This window comes from Nicotiana tabacum, chromosome 1, assembly GCF_000715075.1.
Source record: "Nicotiana tabacum cultivar K326 chromosome 1, ASM71507v2, whole genome shotgun sequence".
Taxonomy (NCBI): domain Eukaryota; kingdom Viridiplantae; phylum Streptophyta; class Magnoliopsida; order Solanales; family Solanaceae; genus Nicotiana; species Nicotiana tabacum.
This window is the reverse complement of record NC_134080.1, coordinates 64,065,593-64,090,650: the sequence shown is the minus strand read 5'-3', so window position 1 is coordinate 64,090,650 and position 25,058 is coordinate 64,065,593. Positions and strand designations below refer to the sequence as shown.

General features: G+C 35.2%; 4 protein-coding genes across 8 annotated transcripts; 2 read left to right on the top strand and 2 right to left on the bottom strand.

The window, feature by feature from the left end:
• Positions 1 to 555: 555 nt before the first annotated feature.
• LOC142162807 (uncharacterized) lies at positions 556 to 1,023 on the top strand. Its single transcript, XM_075219641.1, has one exon. It carries the CDS (start codon positions 556 to 558, stop codon positions 1,021 to 1,023), a length of 468 nt encoding a protein of 155 aa, XP_075075742.1.
• Positions 1,024 to 7,449: 6,426 nt separating this feature from the next.
• On the top strand, positions 7,450 to 12,098 carry LOC107821949 (carotenoid cleavage dioxygenase 8 homolog B, chloroplastic). Its single transcript, XM_016648428.2, has 6 exons — positions 7,450 to 7,884; positions 8,572 to 9,315; positions 9,386 to 9,579; positions 11,224 to 11,413; positions 11,521 to 11,623; positions 11,811 to 12,098. Exons 1-6 carry the CDS (start codon positions 7,591 to 7,593, stop codon positions 11,954 to 11,956), a joined length of 1,671 nt encoding a protein of 556 aa, XP_016503914.1. The 5' UTR covers positions 7,450 to 7,590; the 3' UTR covers positions 11,957 to 12,098.
• An 18-nt stretch (positions 12,099 to 12,116) lies between these two features.
• On the bottom strand, positions 12,117 to 18,483 carry LOC107821950 (putative transcriptional regulatory protein At2g25830). Of its 2 annotated transcripts, none has more exons than XM_016648429.2 (7): positions 18,241 to 18,483; positions 17,958 to 18,121; positions 16,272 to 16,333; positions 15,927 to 16,083; positions 15,525 to 15,802; positions 14,416 to 14,539; positions 12,117 to 12,995 (listed from the first exon to the last, which is right to left on the bottom strand). In XM_016648429.2, the coding sequence occupies exons 1-7, from the start codon at positions 18,338 to 18,340 to the stop codon at positions 12,900 to 12,902; spliced, it is 981 nt and encodes a 326-aa protein (XP_016503915.2). In that variant the 5' UTR covers positions 18,341 to 18,483; the 3' UTR covers positions 12,117 to 12,899. The 2 variants fall into 2 exon arrangements, with proteins under 2 accessions (XP_016503915.2, XP_016503916.2); XM_016648430.2 differs by having other exon boundaries at positions 14,416 to 14,536; positions 18,241 to 18,482.
• A 1,160-nt stretch (positions 18,484 to 19,643) lies between these two features.
• On the bottom strand, positions 19,644 to 23,483 carry LOC107821948 (F-box/LRR-repeat protein 4-like). Of its 4 annotated transcripts, none has more exons than XM_075251117.1 (2): positions 20,260 to 23,483; positions 19,644 to 20,120 (listed from the first exon to the last, which is right to left on the bottom strand). In XM_075251117.1, the coding sequence occupies exon 1, from the start codon at positions 23,144 to 23,146 to the stop codon at positions 22,049 to 22,051; it is 1,098 nt and encodes a 365-aa protein (XP_075107218.1). In that variant the 5' UTR covers positions 23,147 to 23,483; the 3' UTR covers positions 19,644 to 20,120; positions 20,260 to 22,048. The 4 variants fall into 4 exon arrangements, with proteins under 4 accessions (XP_075107218.1, XP_016503909.1, XP_016503912.1 ...); XM_016648423.2 differs by having other exon boundaries at positions 20,318 to 23,483; XM_016648426.2 differs by having other exon boundaries at positions 21,716 to 23,483.
• Positions 23,484 to 25,058: the final 1,575 nt, after the last annotated feature.

The following is a 25,058-nucleotide window of genomic DNA, read 5'->3' as shown; positions in this document are numbered from 1 at the left end:
GCCAAATATTTGTGGTGCTCGTGTAAAACTACTCGTTACTTGTTATCGAGGATAAGATTCTATTGAGATTATTGACTGTACATAGCATTGTATTAGCATTGCATTAATTAATTCTTTTGTTGATTCTTTATAGAGTTGTTAGTGAGCTTTTAGTTGTTAAATAACATATGTCAGTTGGTTAGACTAGTTAGTGAGTTAGTCAACATTCAATTACGTATATAAATTATGACAAATATTATTTTCCTAATTGAGTTGATGTCATTTCCTCTCAGCTCTCCTTCGGGAAGCTTCGGTACATTCTCTTCTCTGTATCCCCCGGCTCCTATATTAGAGCTCATATCCTCCATTAATTCTTTAACATTTAACTTGGTATCAGAGCTCAGGCATAAATCCTATAACCTTCTCCTTCTGGTTCACTCTCATTTTTGACCATATAGGAATTACTCATTAAATTTGGGGAAATAGGATTTTTGTGCAATGATAGATCAATTGGCTGACTTGTCTTACTAATTCGCTTATTACCGATAACAATTTCAACTTTGATAAGTCAAAAACATGGTCGGAGATGAGGAAACGCCGACGGCAGATAAGGCAACCCTAGATTCTATTAGTTCTCTACACATGCATCCATCCGAAAGTGCCGGATCTATGTTGGTGTCGGTGGACTTTGACGAAATCGGATACAGATCCTGGAGAAGAGGAATCCTTAGAGCCCTTTCGGTGAAAAATAAAGCAGGCTTTATCACCAGAAAGTGTAAGAAGCCAGATTCCAATTCTACTACTTTCGGCCAGTGGAAGCGATGCAACGACATGGTGACCTCGTGGATTTTAAACTCATTCTATAAAGCCCTAATAGATAATCTACAATATGTTAATGATGCTAAGAAACTTTGGCAAGAATTAGAAGACAAATATGATCGGACTAATGATGCCAAGCTGTATCAGCTCCAAAAAGAAATAAATTACCTGAGTCAAGAAAGTTTAGACATTACTGGATACTATACGAAAATAAAGAAACTCTGAGAAGAACTCAATAACCTAAATGCACATGCTAGGTGTGCTTGCCAGTGTACCTGCGGAGCAAAAGAAAACATGCACAAAGTTGTGCAGGACAAAAGGCTAATCCAATTCTTAATGGACCTAAATGAAGGACATAATGTGCTGAGAGGAAAAATTACAATGATGAATCCACTTTCGATTATAGCTCAGGCCTTCTCCATCTCATTCAGGAAGAAAAGCAAAGAAAAGTTAGGCCAAACAACCAATTTTTGATGGACTCTGCTACCTTAAATACAAACATACCAGGAAACAACAGTTTCAAAACAAATTATACTCTGCAGGGTAATGGTACTACAAAGAATGGATATAGATGAAATCATTTTGCCAATAGACCTTTCTTGTTCTGTGATTACTGCAAAAGGCCAGGGCACATTAAGGAGAAATTTTACAAGCTTCATAGATTTTTGTAGAATTTTAAATTCAACAAGGGAAAAAGAGTTTCAGCAAATGTGTTTGGGTCATTAAGTGAGGAAGCTGCAGTTAGAGAAGATGGAAACAACCTTCAGAATTAGGATCATGGTCGGACTATGCACAATCTGACGAAGAGCAATATGGATATCTACGTAGTATCTTGGAAAGTTTTCAAGGTGGAGGAGACAAATCCGGAAGTACCAACATAAACTGAGGAGCTGTAAACTTTACAAGTATTTCAACATGCTTTACTTCTTTTGATTCTAGTGATCAATTATGTGAATTTTCAAAATAAAATGATGATTCTTGGATACTCGATTACGGAGCCACAAAATATATGACCTAAAATAAGTCACTACTAACCAACATCATGACTCTAGTTTAACATAACTAGTTACCTTGCCTAACGGATACAAAGTAAAGGTGACACTAATTAGTGATGTGATCCTGAGTCCTAAGTTTAGCCTTAGAAAAGTCCTTTTTATGCCTAGCTTCAAATTCAATTTAATATCAGTCCATTCCTTAATAGTGTAGCTTGATTGTATTGTGGTATTTACTAAGTTTATTTGCAAACTTCTACTGGGCCTTCACTGAAGAGGCCACTAGAGATTGGTAAAGCCAAGATTGGTCTATACTTCCATTGCTCAAATACCTACAATTCTGGTTCTACTCTTCCTGACACATCTAGTTCACTTTTTTCTTCTCATATTACTGATAAAAATAAGTCACATTATGCTATCCCTTTGCATATACTTTTATTGTTCCATCTCACAGTAGTAATGAGAATAACTCACTTTCACATTCACACCACTCTGTAATAACACATCCAACAATAAAAGTGATTCATGTATCTCTGATATTCTTTGGTTTCTAAGAACATGATTGATCTCTTGTGGCATAATGATTAGGATATGTATCTTTTGTCAAAATGAAAGGAATTTTCTTTATACCAGTTATATTTTGCATCCAAACAACCTTTCCTTTGTCATATATGACCAATGACAAGACAAACTAGACTACCCCTCCCAGAAAGAACAATATTTATCACTAAGATCTTTGAACTATTACACATTGACCATGGGGACCTACCATGCTACAATACATGATTGATATAAATACTACATCATTCTTGTGGATGATTATAGCTTGTCCACACTGACTCACCTGCTAAGCTGCAAAAGCAATGCCCTTCACAAAATTAAGGCTTTTTCTGCCATGATAGAAAACTAATTCAACAATACTATTAAGTTTATAAGAACTAATAATGACTTTGAGTTCACCTATTCTGAAGCCACTTTATTCATTCAATCAGAGGATATTGTACATCAGAAAATATGTTTATATACACCACAACAAAATGGTGCAGTGAAAAGAAAATACAAATATTTGTTGGAAACATCTAGGGCACTCCTATGTCAATCTAAACTTACCCTGCAGTATTGGGGAGAATGCATCTTGACCTCAACCTATCTGATAAACAAACTAACTTCATCCTCACTCAAAAACAAATGCCCATTTGAGTTACTGTACCAAATAAACCAAATTATTCCTATCTTAGAAGTTTTGGGTGCCTATATTTTTCTACCATTCTCAAAATCCATAAAGATAAGTTTGAATCAAAGTCTATTCCTCGTGTTTTTGTAGGGTATCCTTTTGGGACAAAAGGTTACAAGGTCCTAGATCTAGCCACAAAGAAAATACATGTTTCAAGAGATGTAATATTTTATGAGAATGTGTTTTCTTTTGCAGGATCAGTGGTGTTTGTCACTGTGTATGTTGATGATTTTCTCATCACATGAACTCACCGTCAAGAGATTGAATGTTTGAAAGCATTTTTGCATGACACCATCAAAATAAAGAACCTAGGGAGGCTTCATTATTTCCTAGGTTTGGAGATTCAATACAGAGATAATGGGGTGTTGATATCACAGAGAAAGTTCAATGTGTACCTTTTAAAATAATTTAGTTGTGTAGACTGTCCTCCCATAACCTCTCCTCCGGATCCCTTTGTGAAATTGAAAGCGGATGAATGACCCTTATTGATAGATCTTTCTTACTACAAGAAGTTAATTGGGAAACTAAATTTTCTCACAAATACTAGGCTTGACATTATCTACAGTGTACAACATCTTAGTCAATACATGCAAGGTCCTAGAGAGCCACATCTAAAGGCTACATATCATGTTCTGAGGTACTTGAAAGGTGATCCAAATTTAGGGATAATTTTACCAATAGTGCAGATTATAAAGTCAAAATTTTCTATGACTCAGATTGGGCAACTTAACCCCTGTCTAGAAAATCAGTTAGTGAATACATTGTATTGCTTGGAGACAACCCCATTAATTGAAAATCAAAGAAACAGCCCATTGTCTCATTCTCCTCTGCCCAAGCTGAATATATATCAGCTAGGATGGTGGTTGGATAACTTTTGGTTAGCCAAACATCTTGCAGAATTAATTGTTTTATTGTACTTGCCCATTTCTATTTTCTGTGATAGCTAAGTTGCCCTACATATAGCAAAGAATCATGTATTTCATGAGCGTATGAAGCATATCAAAGTGGATTGCCATTTGGTGCGAGATCAACTGCAAGAAGGGTTGATTTTTTTGCATCATATTTCCACAATGACCAACTGGCTGGCATCTTTATTAAGTCTCTAATAAGAGTCAAACATTCCACACTCCTTAGCAAATTGGCGGTGAGCTCCTTACCTCCAACTTGAGGGAGGGGGTATTGAGATTATAGACTGTATATAGCATTGTATTAATTAATTCTTTTGTTGATTCTTTATAGAGTTGTTAGTGAGTTGTTAGTTGTTAAATGACAGTTTTCAGTTGGTTAAATTTGTTAGTGAGTTAATGCATTCAATTGTATAAATAAGGACAAATATTATTTTTTAATTGAGTTGATTTCATTTCCTTTCAGCTCCCCTTTTGGAAGCTTCAACACACGCTCTTCTCTCTTCTCTGTATCCTCGACTCCTCCATTAGAGCTCCTATCGAGCTCATGTCCTCCATTAATTCTTCAACATTTAACAAATTCATCGTGTGAAATTTGTTATTAATATATACTCAAAAATATATTCAAAGAACCAGAAGCAAAGTAAAATAAAAAATGTAGAAGAGACAGAAAATTAATCCAAGCCCACTGAATTCACAGTGTTTCCTTAAGGAACTTAATCCCCTCCTAGTACCCGAGGTTTAGGATTATTTCCTCCCAGAATAGAACGGATTACCCTCACTGGTGTAGCGGTACTTCAAACCCCAGTGACCAGCGAACTCAAAGATCGTTAGCAAATCACAGTTACTGCTTTGTTTCTATTAAAAACAATATAGAAGGAAGAAGGAGAAATCAAAATTTTCGTAAGGAAAATTTGTGGGAAAGTTCATGTATTTGTAGCCAAAAAGTTGGACAATACCGAAGAGTGCAACTCTTCATTTAAAGGCTGCAACTCAAAATGGTTATTTTATAAAACTGCCATTACGCAAATCGCCAAATTTAAATTCTAACGGAAAAATCAAACACGGATGAAAACTAATTTTACCGTTATAATAACAGCTAATTTGGATTAAAATAATATTACATTAATCTTAATATTAACAAATAAATTTGATCCAAACCAATGCCGAGCGACAATGATAACATCTTGAGGCTTGCCTTCTTCCCTAACTCTTTAAGAGCTAAAGAAGTGCAATTGTATATATACTCATCAAAACTCTTTTACTCCTCCATTATGGGACAACATCCTTTTGTCACAGAGGAAAATTAAAAAAAAAAAATATTTTTCCCTCTATTTCCCATTCGCTCTATTATAAATTATAACAATCTTAAACCCAACAAAATCCTTTTCAAAGGAAAACAGGACCTAGATAATATTTACCGGACCCATATAAATTCTGATTTCTCAATCTTTTAATTTGTACACTTAGTGGTTAAGAATATTTTCTATCTGTAATTTATGCGCTTACGTAATGGTTAATAGTTAAATTCTGATTTGTCAATCTTTTTGTCCCTTTTCATTTCTCATGTTATTCCAATTTTCACTAATTGCTTAGTGCAGTAATAAATCTTACATAAAAGCAATCGTTCAGAATAATTTTTATCAAGGCAAATCAAACTGTAAACGTCATAATATACTTCAACGTGCTATGAAGAGGTGCTGATTTATACAGATAGGCCGGATGAAAAGTATTTTGGTAATAAAACTTAGCAAACCATATATATGAAATATTTAGAAGTTCTAAATATGAATTGGGTAGTGGAAAAGAAAATACTTCGTAGGTAATTAGTTGATAATCAATTGAAAATATAGTTTATTTCAAGCACATATTTACGTGTATAAATATCCAACTCGGCAACCCCACACCTGGGAGCAATAAAAAATTATTGAACACTGAGCTAAACTGAAGGATTTGATGCAGATCAGTATCGCATGTAGATGGCATATTCCTATAGATGTTCTCTTTCATTCAGGGCTTTTTGTCCTTGTTATATAGAATAAGGAAGATAAAACAAAATGAAAGATGTCATCTGATTGAAATTTGTGTTAATTAAGTAATTAATAAGGCTCAAGTTAAACAAACAAATATAGTACTATACTACTATCGTTTGTAATTTCCCACAACAAAGACAGGGGCATCGAAAAGTATTTTTCTGCTCAAGCTTAATAGAATTTAGCCAGAATGAATAAAGATCGGTTAAGTAAAAAAAAAAAGTAGTACACGTTTGCCCTTTGAATTATCTTAACCTCAAAGCATCCAACCAAATAGAAAATGGCATTTGATCAGGAGAATCTGTGCAGTTGTTTAAATGTTACTCTTCAGTCTTCATACACATCAAAAGAAATAACGGTTAAGGTAACAAAAAATTACCCAATCTCATATATTGGGCATGGGTAGACCGGTTGGGGTAAAACAATATTGGGCAATTGATGCGGCCAAATAGTTTTCGCCTTTTTCATGCATTTTTAAACATTATGCAATTTTTAATATTTAATTTAATACTTACATATTAGGATATTATTAACACCAATTAAAATCTAAAAGTGAATCACGTGTACGTAGAAGTGAATGCACTCACATTCCCTGCCTTGTACAGTTCTACTGCATATATGTGTCATGTGTGGGTATATATTGTGCATATGGATATATACTGATATTAAATCTTGAATCTGCCTCGTTTAATATAAACCTAAATTTGATATTGTTAAAAAATTTATACTTCTAAACTTATCTAATTTATGTTTAGTCGATCGCTAGCTATAGCCTGCAGTGTGGGTACTGATATAATTGTGCTTATTTAATCGTCTTTATCAAAAGATCAAATAGAAGCGAAAGCTATATATATCAACACTAAATTGGCTTGAAATTCAAATACGGCACATAACGCTTTTCTTCAATGGATGGACACCACTCTATCAAACAAACAGAGAAACTTGCCGCAAATTCATTGTTTTAAATAAAAATAAACCCCTCTGGCGTAACTTTATTTTTACAGTCAAATCTTTCTATAACAACTTCATTTGTTCCGAATATTTTTGAATGTTATAGCGAAGTGTTGTTATAAAGAACATATAAAATAACATAATATAAAAATTGGTTCCGAAAAAATTTAGCTTTTATAAAAAAGTGTTGTTATATAAGAATGCTATTATAGAAACGTCTAATTGTATTTAGAAAACTTCTCGTTCTCTTCGTGCGAATTTAAACTAAAATATCCCATGTTATAATGGGCAACAGGTGGAAACAAAAGAACCCCATGCTATTTATCAGGTTATATTTAGGAGAAAAATACGAGGACGGTGAGAAAAAAAGTACAAGGACACGTGCCTTATCATGTGCTTCCCGGCTAATATAGGTGCATTACTTTTTTGGATTTCTTGAAAATTAGTGGCCCATAAAACCTATATACATAAATATTTAATTAGTTTGTAATCATAATGTAAGCATGTCTTCTAGTGAGAAAGAATTCCACCTATCAAGATTCTAATTAAACTTACCTATAAAGCTACGGTTCTAACTTGATATTTCTCACCACTTTCATTGCTCTCTTTTTTTGTTCTACAATATAATTAACGTAGTAGATCATACAGAGTGCTCTAATATTATTCTTCACATATCCATGGCTTCTTTTGCTTCTTCGGCAACCAAAATCTATTGTACCAATATCCTTTCTCATGACAGGTTTGATCATGGCAAAGATGAACCTTATTTTGGGAAGGTGAAAATCAATGAAAAAACCAAGAAAAATCTAGACTTGAAATTGGTTACAAACGTAGCCAGCCAATTGCCTGTGATTGTTCTACCACCAGATGAAGTGGTCAAGAAGGAGAAGAAGCTCGCTGCATGGACTAGTGTTCGCCAAGAAAGATGGGAAGGAGAGCTCGTCGTAGAAGGCGACTTACCACTCTGGCTGGTACGTTGTTCAGTGTATATAAGCTAAGCTAAATCCTAAATGCATAGATTACTAACGTTTATTGTTTAGTTGCATGCATTTTTCATTTTGTACGGGATAGCTTTTTTATATATTGAGTCGCTTGTTATAAGTTTTTCCAAAAGTTTTGAATAGACATGCATGTTTCTCTCAAGAAAATATGAATCAAGTAGGATTAATTTACAACTGATTGGAAACGAAGAAATCTAAATGAGAGTAAAGGTTTCAGTACTTATTCAGACATTATGAACACTCTGTCAAGAAGCTAAGAATAATTAAATTCTTAGTGATCTTGTGATGATGATATCATGGTCCTCCTCTACAATTATTTTATTGGTAATTCCACGTCCAGCAAAGAATATTCTCTTCTTTCAAAATGATAAAGAATGTTATAGTATCACAGCGACAAGAATATTTAAGATCTGAGAAGATAAAATTATCAACTTCTTTTCTTTATTTTTTTTCCTTTGGAAAAATATTCTTTTGCTTAATTTGTCTTAATTCGTAGGTTAATTACCAGATAAAGCTTGTTCAACATGTCACGCTCCACGTCCAAATCCCAGCGCATAACATTCTACAATTATTTACTCATATATTTCTGTCAAAACGAATAAATAAATAAGAGAGACAAATAAAAATAAAATTAATTACATGTTCTTGTCTATGTAGAATGGTACGTACCTGAGAAATGGCCCAGGACAATGGCACATAGGGAACTACAATTTCCGGCATCTTTTCGACGGCTACGCCACCTTAGTCCGTCTTCATTTCGAAAACGGACGGCTAATAATGGGTCACAGGCAAATCGAATCAGACGCATACAAGGCAGCAAAACACAACAACAAAATTTGTTACAGGGAATTTTCCGAAGTACCTAAGCCAGACAATTTCTTGTCCTACATTGGTGACATGGCCAAATTACTCTCCGGCGCGTCTCTAACCGATAACGCCAACACCGGAGTCGTTAAGCTTGGCGACGGCCGAGTCGTTTGCCTAACGGAGACAATAAAAGGATCAATCGAAATTGATCCGGACACACTTGACACAATAGGGAAATTCGAGTTTAGTGATTCGTTAGGCGGGTTGATACATTCGGCTCATCCAATTGTAACGGACACTGAATTTTGGACGTTGATACCAGATTTGATAAATCCAGGATATTTAGTAGTGAGAATGGAAGAAGGAACAAATGAGAGGAAGTATATAGGTAGAGTGAGTTGTAGAGGTGGACCTGCTCCAGGATGGGTCCATTCGTTCCCAGTGACGGAACATTACATTATTGTGCCGGAAATGCCACTAAGGTATTGTGCCCAAAATTTATTAAAGGCTGAGCCCACACCACTTTACAAGTTTGAGTGGCACCCTCATTCCAAAGGTTTCATGCATGTTATGTGTAAAGCCAGTGGCAATATTGTAAGTCCTCTCACTTTATTAGATTGAATTTTTTGATTTGTTTTTTAATTTATTTTTGGAATTTATAAAGGTGGCAAGTGTGGAAGTGCCATTATTTGTGACATTCCATTTCATAAATGCATACGAGGAGAAAGATGAAGATGGCAGAGTTACTGCTGTTATTGCAGACTGCTGTGAACATAGCGCCGACACCACCATCCTTGACAAGCTCCGGCTTGAGAATCTTCGGTCATTCAACGGCGAGGACGTCTTGCCCGATGCAAGGTACTATTGCACATACTTGACCGACGGCTTTCAATTTTTTTCTTGATGGCATTTTTACTTTCACTTGGGGTCTTTTGGTAGCTGGTCATAAGACAAGTTATTCATCTATTAGGAGTAACATAACTAATATACCATATTGGTAGCATTTAGGTACTTTGTCCAAAAGTCAGCATAACTAATAGAGTATTATGTTTGGTTGCTTTTTCTATACATGGGTAAGTTATACAACAAATCTATTATTATTTACGCAAAGATAGAATATGGAATAACTAATACATGTATTAGTAATACACGGATTAAACATTCAAATGACCAAAAAATTCTCATATTTATTTTAATTACACATCGTATAATTAAAATAAAGTAAACATTAAACAAAAAATAATCACTACATTACAATCCATAAATTATTAATTAATTCATGCATTACTAATCCTTACATATCTAACCCCTTCATAATTAAATCATGCATAATTAATCTTTAAATAACTAAACCCTGCATAATTAATTCCTACATAACTAAACCCTACATTACTAATACATGCATAAATCTAACCAGCAATCAAACGACGCCTTAACACTTGTCTATAAAGTTTATACAATAATAGTTTAAATGAGTATTTACGATATTAGGTCACTTAAAAGATAAATATTCATAGTGCCAGTGTATATAACTTAAATCCAAGATAACGATATGTAACGGTGCATGAAAATTAACAACTTAGAAAATAAGATAACTAACGCTAAAATATACTTATTGATGAACTGCATTAATAATGCAAAATCTTCGCAGTATACATTAGCGTACGTAAGGAAATCGTCTTCTATATAGACAAGCTGAGCATGGCGTCTACTTGAGTCAAGCAAGTAATCTAGTAACCACCTGTTCTAACTTCTAATCTAGTAAAGTAGTTTAATAATTGCATTCATGCATGGATAGCAACCATTTTGAATTTAAATATTGTAGTAAGTCAAACATCCTAAAATCCAAGAAAGGTCTGAAGGAAAGGGAATTTAATTGTTGTTTTATCATGTACAATCCAAGTTCCGGTGATGTCAAGAGGACTATCTTGACTCTTTCCTCTTTAACTCTTTTGAACGTAAAAATGGACTGCATTGTCCTGTTCTATGGAGCACAAGTTTTGAAACTTTGAAGATACCTTATTCTTTTAATTGCCGTTTTGCACGTCAGTTGTATGTAAATTTTTATATTTTTATATTTATAAGCAATTTATAAACAATCTTATTGGCGCGTGTTAACAATTGAAAACTCACTAAATGTGGTGAGATAGCTAGAATGTCTCCGCGCTTAACAAGAATTAAGACTCTGAGTCATGAAAATGAGTTTTGTTTGTGGTAAATAGTGTTTTATCGCCATAGCGGGTCTATTCGACATGAATACAGGTTATTACAAAAAGAAAATGAAAGCTCGTTATATTTCCAATTGCACACTTTATAAAAGCATGTGTTGGCTTTTCCCAACTGTATAATAAATGAGAGTAATTGAGAAGTCGAAAACTTTTGCAGATAGACTATTTTATGTGGACATCAGTTTGGAACACCCAAAAACTGTAAAAATGTACACTAAATCATGTATACAATTTGAGAAAAGGGCTGTTATTGATTAATGGTGTTTGGTGACAGGGTTGGGAGATTCAGAATACCATTGGATGGGAGTCCACATGGAGAGTTAGAAGCAGCATTGGACCCAAATGAACATGGGAGAGGCATGGATATGTGCAGCTTTAATCCTTGTTATTTAGGCAAGAAATATAGATATGCTTATGCTTGTGGTGCTAAGAGGCCTTGTAATTTCCCCAACACTCTTACAAAGGTCACTTCCTTCTCTTCTTTTTTCCACTAGTAGTGCTTACAACTGTTAATTTTTTTATCTATTATTTCAAACGATACCTGATTTTAATGGTTCAAAATATTTTGCAGATTGACTTGTTTGAGAAAAAGGCAAAGAATTGGTACGATGAGGGAGCTGTGCCTTCTGAACCATTCTTTGTGGCTCGACCTGGTGCAACCGAGGAAGACGACGGTAATTAATTTATCAATACATCTATTTATAACAAACCCAAACCCATTGTGGTTCAGCATTTTCTTGGATCCCATGTATAGCGATAGCTCTGTGAAAGTGAATAATAGTCTAAGCCTAATAACACGAGACAAAAAAAACAATTGAATTGCAACATATTAACAAGGTGTAATATTCTGGAAATATGCAGGAGTTGTGATCTCAATGATCAGTGACAAAAATGGAGAAGGATATGCTCTAATATTGGATGGATCCACATTTGAAGAAATTGCACGAGCAAAGTTTCCTTATGGTCTTCCCTATGGACTGCATGGTTGCTGGGTTGCAAAGAAATAGAACCACCCTCCACATCCTAGACTGATAGCCAAATATACCTTACAAGTCATATAATTAAGATATTACATTTTCCAGCTCTTGAATAGCTAATGTAGTACTTTGTGCATATTAATGATATACATGAGTACTATGATTGCATATATATTATCTGCAATGATCATTTATCAGTAATACACATATGAACCTTTGATTAAGACATCAAGATTCAACAAGGAAAGGAAAAGCTTTTACTGTGTCTTTTGAAATTGAGGAGTTGCAATCACTTGTGTCATTTTATCAATTCAAACAAACATCATAATCCACTATGCCAGCATCGGTTCAAGTCGTTTTCCAAAATAAAAGTAATAAAACCTGACATCTTAATGCACTAAACCAGAAGCTTCAAAATTTACATTTCAAATGCACATAGGGAGATTCATCTCTAGAAACAAGTTCCTAAAAGGGAGATTCAGTAACACATGAATCAAATGTTAATAAAATACTTCTGCAGCAGAAATTGGAAAATTGGATATGAGATTCATCATACTGATACAGAGAGAGAGCTACAGGATATTATTGGCAATGACTTCAGACTTCAGATGATCTCTTTCAAGGGACAGTTGTAACATGTCGAAGCACATCCATTTTACTGATAAAAGGAATAAAGGGGGAACAAAGACGGTAACATATTTTTGGGTTAACACGTATAAAAAAATGGAATCTACGGATTCATTCTATCATTTAAAAGATCAAACCCTATGAGAAATTCGGGCCAAACCATGATATGAGTTCCTAAGTTGAGAAAATGGGCATATTCTTTGCGGAAGTAAGATTGATAGGGTGACAAAGGCTTAGATTTGCTCATGACTCCAGGATTCTACAGTTCCGAATATATGTTGCTATCACTCATCAACAGCCTCAACAACCAGTTGTTAGGCGCAGCCACTGTTAAGTGGCAAATAAGCTAATACTTCTGATCTGTATACACAGCATCAACATCATCAAGTTCAAGTAATTTGGACATGAGTTCTTTGTTCAAGTCCATAGCTTCATCATCTACCTGCAGCCGAAAACCAAAGAATAACTACAACAAGCGGAGATATCTACTGTAGTAATTGAAAAGATAAAACTCAGCTTTTCAGCGCATATACTGATTGCTTTCTTTTCTGATACCCATCAAAGGATTTTTCTTAGCACTCTATCATACACCTTCTGTACTCTGTAGGCTAAAGAATATTGTGTATGTCTCCCTCTTCCTCTCCCTATAAATTTTCAACGATCTTCTTCGCAAAAATACAACCTCTATTGTAGATCTACCGAGCACAAATCCACAGTGGTTCACCGCCATTCTTGTAATTTTTCTATGTCTATGCTCTTTCATTCGTTCCCAAGGTTTCATTGTATGACTCATAAGCTTACTGCCACAATAGTTTGTAAAACTTTAAATATCTCCTCATTGTTTGTATTGGGATCATGTATTCTTTCTCCACTCTCTAATACAATGTTGAATAGTTTGGTAAGTGGTACTACTCCAACCTCTCCAACAGTTTTTTTATAAAAGTGAAAAGCACAAAAAATAAAAGAGGCACGTGGGGCATGAAGCAAAAAGGGATAAGTGAAAAGTGCACGCTTCTTTGAAGTGAAGCACCACGTCTACCGAAAATAAAAACTTGCCAAACATATTTGGAATTTGTACCTATGATAATCATATTGCAACAAAAACTACTAATTGTTGCATTTGATGTACCATAATGACGATGTTAGTCCAACTCAAAGTAACCATGACAAAAGATATATCTTCAACAAGGCCATAAAAAGACAACTTCAGTCACAAAATTAATTTTTTTATTTTCAATTAACCAACCTTAAAAAGAATTAATTTGCAGCATACCATTTCATATTTGACTACTTCGTTAATTGTACAAAGTGAGCAGTAGAGAGAAGCAAAAGAGATGCCTAGAATAAAAAGTAGAAGAGGAAGAACTCACATATTAGAAGAAAAAAAAAGAATCATTAGTTTGAAAGAACAAAAAAATAGGCAAATAAGAAGGAAAAAAAATTTAAAAAGCATAAGTAGTGGAAAATAGACGTTACAAACTCGAGAAAGAGAAGAGAAAGACAAGAACAAAGAGGGCATTAAAGCCGTTGTGAAGATCGGTCCTAGTACTCAAAACTGCAAAATATCATTAATCCCTTCGCCACCCTCTCATGAAATTCTCTGTTTTGCAATAAAAAATAGCCTTTTGAAGATTTGAGTTATCAGAAAAAGAAAGCTATGCTATGCAGATGTCTTATAGCCACATGCTGCATAAATCTCATGGACCATTTCTATGATTATACTTACAAAAGGTCAACTATTCACACATCAGCTATTAAAATCCTTTTGTAAAATTTCATGGTTAAAATAGTATTTCCCTCTCAAAAGATTAACAAGCGCTACCAGATTAGAATTAGACGAATTAAATGTTATACTTACGGACCTCAATTGGAGTTATAGGAAGTAGCTCAGATCCGTTGTCAGGTTCAAATTTTATTCCTTCCTCTTGTAGCTTTGATAATATCACTGGATAGTTATCCGCTGAAGACACGACTTTGTAAACCCTACTAAAGTCAAAAAGAAAACAAATAGTCAAATGCAGTGATATTAGTCCATCCAGTGTGACATTAGTTCATCCTCAAACAAGAGAGGGTTGCGCTAGTGGTGAGACTCCTCCACTTGCAAAATCTAGGTCCATTTCCATGAAAGGAAAGAGCAGTAGAGTATATTGTTTTCGATTGCAAGTCTTGCATTTCTGATTTATAAAGCTTTTCGGTTAAAAGCATCACTGAAAGAGAATCAAATCATGAATAAAAAGTCCTAAAAAGGTTTCTTTAGCAATAACAACATATATGCCTGAAAGAACCATAAGAGCAAAATCTGGGTCCAGTTCCACGAAAGGAAAGAGCAATAGGGTAGGGTAGTATTCGATTGCAAGTCTTGCATTTCTGATTTCTATTTTTCAGTTAAAAGCATCATCTATTTTGCAGTTTCTGGTACAAAACGATTTACTTTCACAGAAAACATTGCATCATGAAGTATGCCAAAAGTCAGTGTCTCAATCAAAAATGAAAGATTGCAGAGCTCAACTAGTTTCCCTCTTCAAAAAATGACACAATAAATTGAAATTGCCCCAAAAGGCTATTTCAGCGACATCCTTGCACATTTTCCAAATTGGCTCACATTTCTATCCTTTTCAGCTAAGGCATTATTTCTACCGCAATTGAAGGAGATTATTTGATTCAAAAGTTTTCTCCATGATATAGTGCTACATATTTTATATATAAATAAATAATTTTGCAATATCAGGCAAAATACCTTTTTGGCTCTGGATATTGTCCTATAAAAATTTTCAAGAAAACCTTGAAACTAACAAAACAAAGTCTGGATAGGTTATATGATGAATGAGGCTGAATAAACTTTATCAATTATTGATCTACAAATAATTGAAGTAGAGCAGCTGTTCTGTCCCTTAAATTACAAATTACTTTGTTCACGAGATATTGCCTAAGAGAAGCCTTAATGAAGATACAAAGGCAAGGAATTATGAACCTTTCAGATGAATTTGCTTCTGTATCATAGTCATCCATTGAAGGTTCAATTATATCTTCAGCACCAGCATCTAAAGCAATTGTTAGGAGCTGGTCCCGGTCGACATCAGTGACTTTTATATTAGCAACCCGAGCACGTCGGAACTTGAACATAATGGATCCTGAATCTGCCATCTTCCCACCACAGTCCTTCACCACCTCTCGAACTGCTGCCACTGACCTGTTTACTTTATCTGTTAAGACCTCAACAATGATACCAACTCCGCCATAACCATATACCTGGGTATAGAGCAAGGGTTAAAAGTTCATTGAATTGCAATAATCAAGAGTAGCAAAAAGGTAAATGTGTACACATGGTTGATTATTAGATAACAAATGCATGCAAGTTTAAATGTCTCAACACCTCATAGATCTTCTCCATAAAGGCTTCCTGTCCCTTTTCTGAAGCTCTTTTTATATTGCGCTCAACAATGTCTTTGGGTATATCAAGCTCCTTAACTTTCTCGATCAGAGCAGCGAGAGCTGTATTAGATATTGGACTGGGACCACCTTTCTTAACCCTGGTCATTCAGGAAACAGTACTCATTTCCACTAGTTAATCATAACAGTCACAGAAACAGACGTCAGGACATTTGGTTCATGCCACATCAAAATAATGCTCAAAAGTTCCATTTTGAGAAGAAAGGAATCTTCCATTCACTTCAAGCTTGATTTAGAAGAAAAACTATTTGTCTGTTGCATAACTTACGCAGAAACAACTTCCTTCCCAATTTTTGAGTACAACTTTGCCTTCTTAAGATCCTGGGCAGTCTGCACATAAAATCATTGACTTAAACCAATAAACATAACATTAGAACTGTGCTAACTCCAAACACTGTTGCTGGACAATCATGTGAATTATAAAGATAAAATACACTACATCAACAACAACAACAACGACCCAGTATAATCCCACAAGTGGGGTCTGGGGAAATAAAATACACTACATCATTTACACATAAATATTGGCTACTTTGTCCGTTGTTGGGACTATCTATCCTCACGAAACACATCAACTTTTGTACTACTATAGTCAAATAAGGTTAAAATGCATCACAGAGATCTCAAAGTCACACAAACAAACATTTCCTAGAATGCTGACACAACATAACAATGGAATCACAATGCCTAAACAGTACTAGCCACTTAATATTCTACATATTAAAAAAAATCTACATAGCTACATATAGGATTAGATGCTTTGATGGCATTTCAACTTCCAACTGTAACCTAAAGTCTAAATGTTTGATGAGTCTTTTCAGCTTGAGTAACCTTTCCCCTGTAAATAATATTATTCCCCTCTTAGATTTCATTAGCTCTCTCTCAATGGTTTAGTAGCCATTCCCTTTTGCTCTTGGTTAACTTCCTGCTCTAGAATGGTTTTTTGTATTAAGAGTTAACCAAGTTTTCTATTGTAACCTTTTGCATCTTCTTGATGCCTATAACGCAATACCTTACTTCATCAAAAAAATATAGGATTAGGAATAAGGTTATTCGCGACAAGGTGGGTGTGGCTCCTATTGAGGACAAGATGCGGGAAGTGAGACTTAGGTGATTTGGACATGTGAGGAGGAGAAGCACAGACGCCCTGTTGAGGAGGTGTGAGAGGTCGACATTGGAGGGCCTAAGGAGAGGTAGAGGCAGGCCGAAGAAGAAGTGGGGAGAAGTGATTAGACAAAACATGGCGCAGCTTCAGCTGACTGAGGACATGACTCTTGATAGGAAGGTGTGTATATCGAGGATTATGGTAGTAGGGTAGGTGGTCTAGATTATTCATACCGGTAGTATTAGTACGTACTCTCGTATTCTGTTGGTATTAGATTTCTATGACTACCTGTCGTTTCGGTCATCTTAATATCTTGTTTTTTTATGCTGCTTTTACATGGCTTCTCGGTGTTGTCCTTTCTTATCTGTCTTTTCATTATTGCGGTGCTTATGCTTTCCTGAGCCGAGGGTCTATTGGAAACCGCCTCTCTACCTCCACAAAGGTAGGGGTAAGGTCTGCGTACACACTACCCTCCCCAGACCCTACTATGTGGGATTATACTGGGTATGTTGTTGTTGTTCTTATTCATGGTTCTTTATTATTACATTACATAGGTTTACCAAATTCTCGGCGTGTAAATTTCTGAGCACCTTAAAGTTAAGATAGACCCAGAAGGTTACATATTTCATTAATAAATCATTTTTCTTTGGCAAATGAAATCAAGTCCGTCGGAGAAAGATTCAAATTTGAGTTAATTTCTGTAAATCCCAAATCATTTAGATTAGACAGAGGTAACACTTATTTGAATCAAAGAATTAATAACTAAAAAAAGACGTCCTTTTTTCACTAATAGAAAAAGAAAATTAGAACTATATGATTTACACGAAAATAGCAAGAGAAATTGTATACCTTTCTGCCAGCAATTTTGCTGGAGCGCCTGCCCATACAGAGAGGAGAAAACGTCCAAATCTTTCTGACTGAATTGCAAGATTGAAGTTCCAAAGGAAAGACCCATTTGTCAGAAGATGAATAACATGAAGAAGATGAAATTTTCCCACTTAATAATAAAGCACCTGCAAGAAAATAATCAAATATTAGCTCATTCAAACAGAAAATAAAACCCAAATCAATAAAAGCTACATAGATTTTATTTTTATTTGTATTTTTGCTAATATATAGGAGGAGTATATACTTTTGAGAGTGCAAGAACGGTGGGGTTTAAGATAAACCCCATTTGAGAATCTGTAGAGCAATGAACTAAATGCTCGAACTGAAGATGATGAATACGCCATTTTTTTTCTTTTGTTAATACAATTTTCGTCTCTGAGATTCTTATTTTTGTGATGAGATTTTCAGTGGACACATCAACTCCTAATCAATCAAGATACGAGGATGCTGCAAAGGTTTTTTTCTTGAATATCCAGGCACAAAAAAAAGAGTTATTTTATATAAGCAGTCGTGTTAACCCCTCGAGTTTGTGAAATTACACATTTCTACCTGGAAAAAAAATTCTTACTTTGTCCCGTGGCGAAGAGGAACAAAATTTTAGTGTCAGTCCGCTTTAATTGATTTTTTAGCTTTTTTTCATAATATTTAATTTTTCAAATATTAAGAAGTAACTTTTTTTCTCCTAAAGTTGCCATTTGAGTAAAGAACCTAGGAGTATTTGTTTTGTTTCTAATGAACAAATTAAAATTAATACGGTCAATTTTATTGTTAATTAATTCTAAAAAGTGAATTTCTTAATACTATGTGTTAAAATAGTAAAAAAAAATCAAGTAAAGTGGATCAAGAAAGGAAGTGTAACTGTTTTACTGGATTGGTTTGTATAAAACCGATACACTGTTTTAATAAGTTATATTTAGAAGTCTTTTAATTTTGTTAGAAATGTGGATTATTAGTTTGTAAAAGTCTTTTTCTTTCTCGTGATAATATCATATAAAATTCTTAACCAAGTAAAAGAGTAAAGAACCAATAGGCAATGCAAACACTAGAGTTTTACTTTTCATCATGATTGAGTATATATTTAAATTCCAGGAATACTTTTGTTCTATTGACAAATTTAAGAAAGGTTTTGAAATGGCACATTTTCAAGTGCCATTTGAGATGATTGTACTATTTTTCAAATTCACATATTTTTAAGTTTACACAACCCAATTTTTAAAAAATGATAAACCTATAGCTAACTTTAGAAAATGTTAAGTTTAAAGGAGTTGCCACAAAGATTTCTTTTGAAATGCTGCGACAAAGATTTAAAGGTAACCTTTACTTTTTTGGGTGGGGATAGGAGGTGTGTGACCAGGGCTATCAAAGGTATAATCCCACATAATGGGGTGTCGGGAGATTAGTGTGCATGCATACCTTACCTCTACCTTATGGAGATAGGGACATACCTTACTTCTACCTTATGGAGATAGGAAGGTTAATTCAAATAAACTCTAGGCTCAGGACAGTGCTATCAAAGGTAAAAAAAGGAAAAGAAGCCAAGATGTCTCTTGAAGCTTTAAGCGCAAAGCAAATATAAAAATAAAGCAAAATAGAATACGGATTGTAACGAAGAACGGTACAAACTAAAAGAAAAATTAAAATAAATTATATATGTAATTCAAGAATAATAACTATAAGAACAAACAGCAATTAGATGGTCAAAAGAATTGTAAAAAAAAACATATTTAAGTGAATTAGATAGTTAGCAGTGTAGTCTAAAAGACTATAAGTGATAGTAGAAAGCAACTTGTGTTAACTTGGCTCTGCATCTTGTTGGTGAAACATGTCCATACTTCCACTCTGGTAACCCGAGCCATATATGATGCAGAATTCATTGGAAAATGCTATTAACCTGGTGACAAGTTTAACATGTTGCATTCTACAAATGCCATCGTAATTCATAGATCGTGTTCTGGAAACCATCCTTACACACTTGACATGGCAATATTTCTCCAAGTCCGACTATTTTTCAGTGCCCAATACTTGCCATTTTCTCGCGTACAGAAACAATGTACTTGTGCAAAACCCAGATTTAGCAAATACTGCTGCTACTCCATTTCTCATTCATTCTTCAACACTTGAAACCTGTCAAAATAAGTCCATGTCAGTTTTGTTTTTGCAATCAAAGCTCTTTGGAAATGTTCTACTGCATTTAATTCTAGAAACAGAAGAATGAAATCGACCTATTCCTCTGCAAAAAACGAAATGGAACTATGAGACTCACAAATATAAAAGTTGCAAAGCTTGGCAAAAGATACCAAAATATTAATGGTATATCTTACTTGAATCAGTAGGCAACAAATATCAGGAAAAATCGAGAAACAATGGCAAATACATTCTGTACAAGTTACACATAACATAACGATATTTCATGTCTTTAGAAACATCAATGTCTCATCTTATTTTGAAATGGCCTATCCGATATGAGCACGTGAACAGAAGTAAATGTCTTCTCAGAGTGATCCTTCTTTTATGTAATGATGGTAGCCAACTTGCGCGGGCCTCGACGATCCATGGATACCTGCTACATCCCACCAGCACAGGTAACAAGTAACTGCCAACCACAGTTTAGGCAGATGGAAAGAAATCACCGACTGGTTTTTGTCTTTGTTGTTTGAACCCTAGTCTCCAAGGTTTGCACTTACTTATTGATTGGGCTTTGCTCACATTGTTTCAGTATGGCCGCCTCCTCTATTGGACCCTGTCTTTGTATAACCATACAGTTCCCAATTCTTACCACCAGAAGATACTTTTAATGTGTTTCGTTTCCGGTGCATATCAATTTCCCATAATTTCTTTGACCTGTTACACCTAAAAGAAACTTTGCATGTCATCATTCCCATAAGAGGCACACAGCACATGCTTCCTTATTTTAAACTTGAAAGGTTAAGGGCAAAGTAAACTGCTTCTCTTTTCAGACTGGACCAACTGCAGGCTCATTTTGGAGTCAACTTCTCAAGAGGCCAACTAATTCATACAAAGTTGCCTGGCCAGTATGCCCTAATACATCCCTCCAAAGTGGTGAAGAGACGCTATGCAGTAAATGGAGAAATAGCTTGTCGCAGGTTGTTTGATAAACTCCTTACTTAAAAGACTGACGCTCAACCAAACCTCTTTGGAGTTGTTCTCTTAAATACGAGAGGACAGTTAGGTCTAAAATGAACCCAGCGACCACAATATCCGAGAGCTGACTAACAAGGATAAGAGAAAAAGAAAAAGGAGAACTCATGAACAGTTACCCAGACCACAAAGAAGCTTATGAAACATGGAAAAATTGCCAGAAGAGCAGCATTGTTGCAAGTACAATCTTTTCAGGAAAGAGGTTTCAAGATATACTTTTGTTGTGGCGTTTGGAAAGTCAGATGATTTACAGCCCTAAATAGTTCAGTAAAATGGGAAATTTTCCAAAGGTGTACATGATGTCATTCCCCCTTGATGTTTCACAAGATGAGCTTCACCAGCTTTCCAACCATTACAGAATATGGAGGATGAAATTGTGCATTCTGACATCGTCATGCATAACCTGTGATTAACAAGAAACCTATACTGAAGCATGGTTCATGATGCTGCAGAGCGGTGATTTTTGTTTCCTTTTTCTACGAAAGAATTTCAACTGGTGTGCACAATAGGTTAGCTAAGAGAAAATATAGCAAGCCACAAAGATTCGGAAGTGGTCTTACTTTCAACAAAGGCCTTCCTTGTTTGCTTACTTCCTCTTAAGGAAGAGATTCTTGAATTACCATATCTCCAAAATCTGCTATATGCGTTCTCCAAATTGAAATGTCTATGCATAATATATATTAAGCAGCACATGCCAATAGCACGGTATCCAAATTCATTAAAAAGTACCTTGCACATTTGTTTGGCTACAAGGAACATTTCAGCAATAAATAATGGGAATTGGGCAGAAATTGCACCTGAAGTAATAACTGCTGAGAGGTATCACGAAATGAGGGGACCCTGAAAACAGATCAATGCATATCAAACGAGATATTTAACTCCCCTTTCATCTGTTATATCCAATCTATCCAACAGTTTTCTCTCATTATATTATCCTGCACTTCCATAGGAACCCACATCCTTAATCTTCTATCAACCACAATGTATTCTAATGTTTGGCATCCTAGCACCAACTCTTCCAGATCATATCCACTAAGCTTCTCGCAACTAGTCAAAACGAGCTCTTTCAATGACCTATGCTTTGTCAAAGCACGAACACCTTCACCAGTGACAAATTCACAGCCAGTAAAATTAAGAGCATCAAGATTCTTGCAACCTTCAGCTAGAGCAACAACAGTAGCATCAGATACATTAACAAGCCACGACAAGTTCAACCTCTTAAGACTCTCACTCGAAGCAATTGCCTCACCAGCAATATCAGTCACATTCGGTCCACATTCTGCCAAATCAAATTCCTCTAAGCAACACATTTGCATCAAACTCAATACCCCAGTATCTGAAATCCTATCACATTCAGCAAGAATTAGTTTCTTCAAACTAATCCTAAGAGGCCCTTCTGCCAATGATTTCAAACCCTCATCTGATACCAACCAACAACCCTGTAAATTCAAGCTCTTCAAAGAGCAGCAACCACTTCCAATAACTCTAAGCGACTCATCACTAACCTTATCACAAAAACCTAAGTCTAAAGCTATCAACTTTGGCAAAAAGCTAACAAGAGAAACAACCCCAGCATCCCCAACTCCACTTCTCTTCCTCAAATTTACTGTATTAATACAAGAACAACCTTTTGCAATAAAACACAAACCATTCTCATTAAAATCATCCAAGATTAAATTTTCATCCATTTCATCACAAAACCTGCTCTTTTTCTTGAAACTAAGGTTAAGAACTTGGATTCTTGGGCAATTTTCAGCCAAGATTTCAAGATGGGTATTTGTGATATGTTCAGATGATTCAAATTTGCGCAAATTAGAGAATCTTGGAAGGAAATTAAGGAGAAGATTGGGTTCAAAAATACGTACGGATGATCGAGTTAAGCCTTCAACTCTGAACCATTGCTTACAAACTTGAGAAAGGGATTTTCTATAGGCAGGATCATGAATCCTATTGATTATTAGAACTAATAAATCATCGCCCAGTTTTTCCATTGTCAATTGCAACCCAGTAATTGTGGGGCTATGTTTGTACTTGTATCTTCATTGTTCGCTTGGCTCCTTTTCGATATTTGTACCTGCTCTTTTGGACGAATATCATTTTCCCCTTTTAATTAGATCAGATTGTTCATAATTTTTTAAGTTGCATTTACCTCCATCGTCAACTTCGTGCAACTTGCCACCAAAAGAACATGAAATCTAGTTATCTAATTCGGAAGAGTAGGGCTGCTTGTGGGCAGTGGCGTGTCGCGCCGCCTTTTTTTCCCTACGCGGGAGAGAGAAGGTTCGGCTTTCCACATTACAGAGGGGTGATAACTCATTTTTTTTTTTTTTGGGAAATTGGGTATTTGAAACCTAACGGATTATGGCGACTGCATTAACATAGATTTAGGGTAAGAGCTCGAAATAATCTTGAGGGAAAGGCATTAGGCACCCTTCTCGATCCACAACGGTGGGTCCCGACCGAACTTATACTTATGAATTAGTCCTTTAACAAATAAGTAGTTGAAACAAATAATTGCAAATAAATCATGTTGGACATTGTATGACTCAAATAATAAGACAAGAGATTTGAACAAATTGTATACATAAAAAGAAAGTTTTAAGTAAAAGGAGTTTGGGAAAGGAAGGTTCCTTGGTTGTTTAGCCTACAAGATCACCCTACGTAATGCCCGGTAAATACTCCTCAATGAGGGGCTACACGTAACGTTAGCGCGTAGTCATCATATCCCGTTCTGCCCAAGCCTCTCCCCCTGGTCATAGCCTAAAGCGTTCTAGTAACCTTGACAATGTCCTATGCGTGCATTACCCATCCCTTTCCCTGTGGCCCTATAGGTATTTTAGGACCTCTAAATCTGGATAGTTCTAGACGACCCCTAAGGTTTTTTAAAAGGAGAAAATTCTAGGCGAAAGGCAAGAACACATAGGACTTAACAGATAAATGTAGAAAGAAGTACTTAAGAGGCCCAGGTTTACCTCCACAAGTAATGCACATAAGCAGCACGTCTCAAACACGAACAAGATTAGTTTTATTAGAGAAAGGACTTAAACAAGATATCTAAGTGGATGTCAATGCACAGAATTATGCAACTTTGTTTTTTATAAACTTGACAGTAAGGTCCTAATCAGTCTACTTACTGTAGATACGTGATTTTTGACCCTCCCCGAGAATTTTCACATTTTTAGCATAAATATGTAATTTAGGTCTAATATAGTTATTTTGACTATTTTACTTTATTTCGTCGCAAAAGGAAAAATTACAAAAATATATATATAAATTTTAGTTTATGTATTTTTCATAAACTTGAAAAAATACAAAAAATGTACTTTATTTTTGTACTTTATATAATTTCGAAAATTACCAAAAAATATATATAGTTCTATTAATGTTTTGTAGTCATTTTAATTTTGAAAAAATACAAAATATTACTTTATATTGTATCTTTATATAAAAACGAAAATTACAAAAATAGTTTTATTAATATTTTGTAGCTATTTTAATCTTGGAAAATATTAAAAAAGATATAGTTTTGTTTTAAATATTAGTCTTATTTTTGGTAGTTATTTTACTTACATAGGATTAGTTGAGCAACGTCGTGTTCTTATTCTCGGGTCCGGGCAAAAGAATAATATTCGGGTTCAAACTACCCGTTTTTAGGCCTAATTTTCGGACCTAGCCCATAATAATCCGAGTCCACCACACAAGGAGGACAAGCGTGGGGAACACGGACGGAACACCGTACACGGGAAACACGGACGGAACACCGTACACGGGGAACCCCACCGCGCATGGGGGACACAAACCTTGGACCCCTACACACGTGGGGTCCATTTTTATTGGCAAAAGGGCTACAAATGCACGGGCAAGGCAAGGGAAAGGGACTTGGAAAATTTTGGAGGAGGAGCA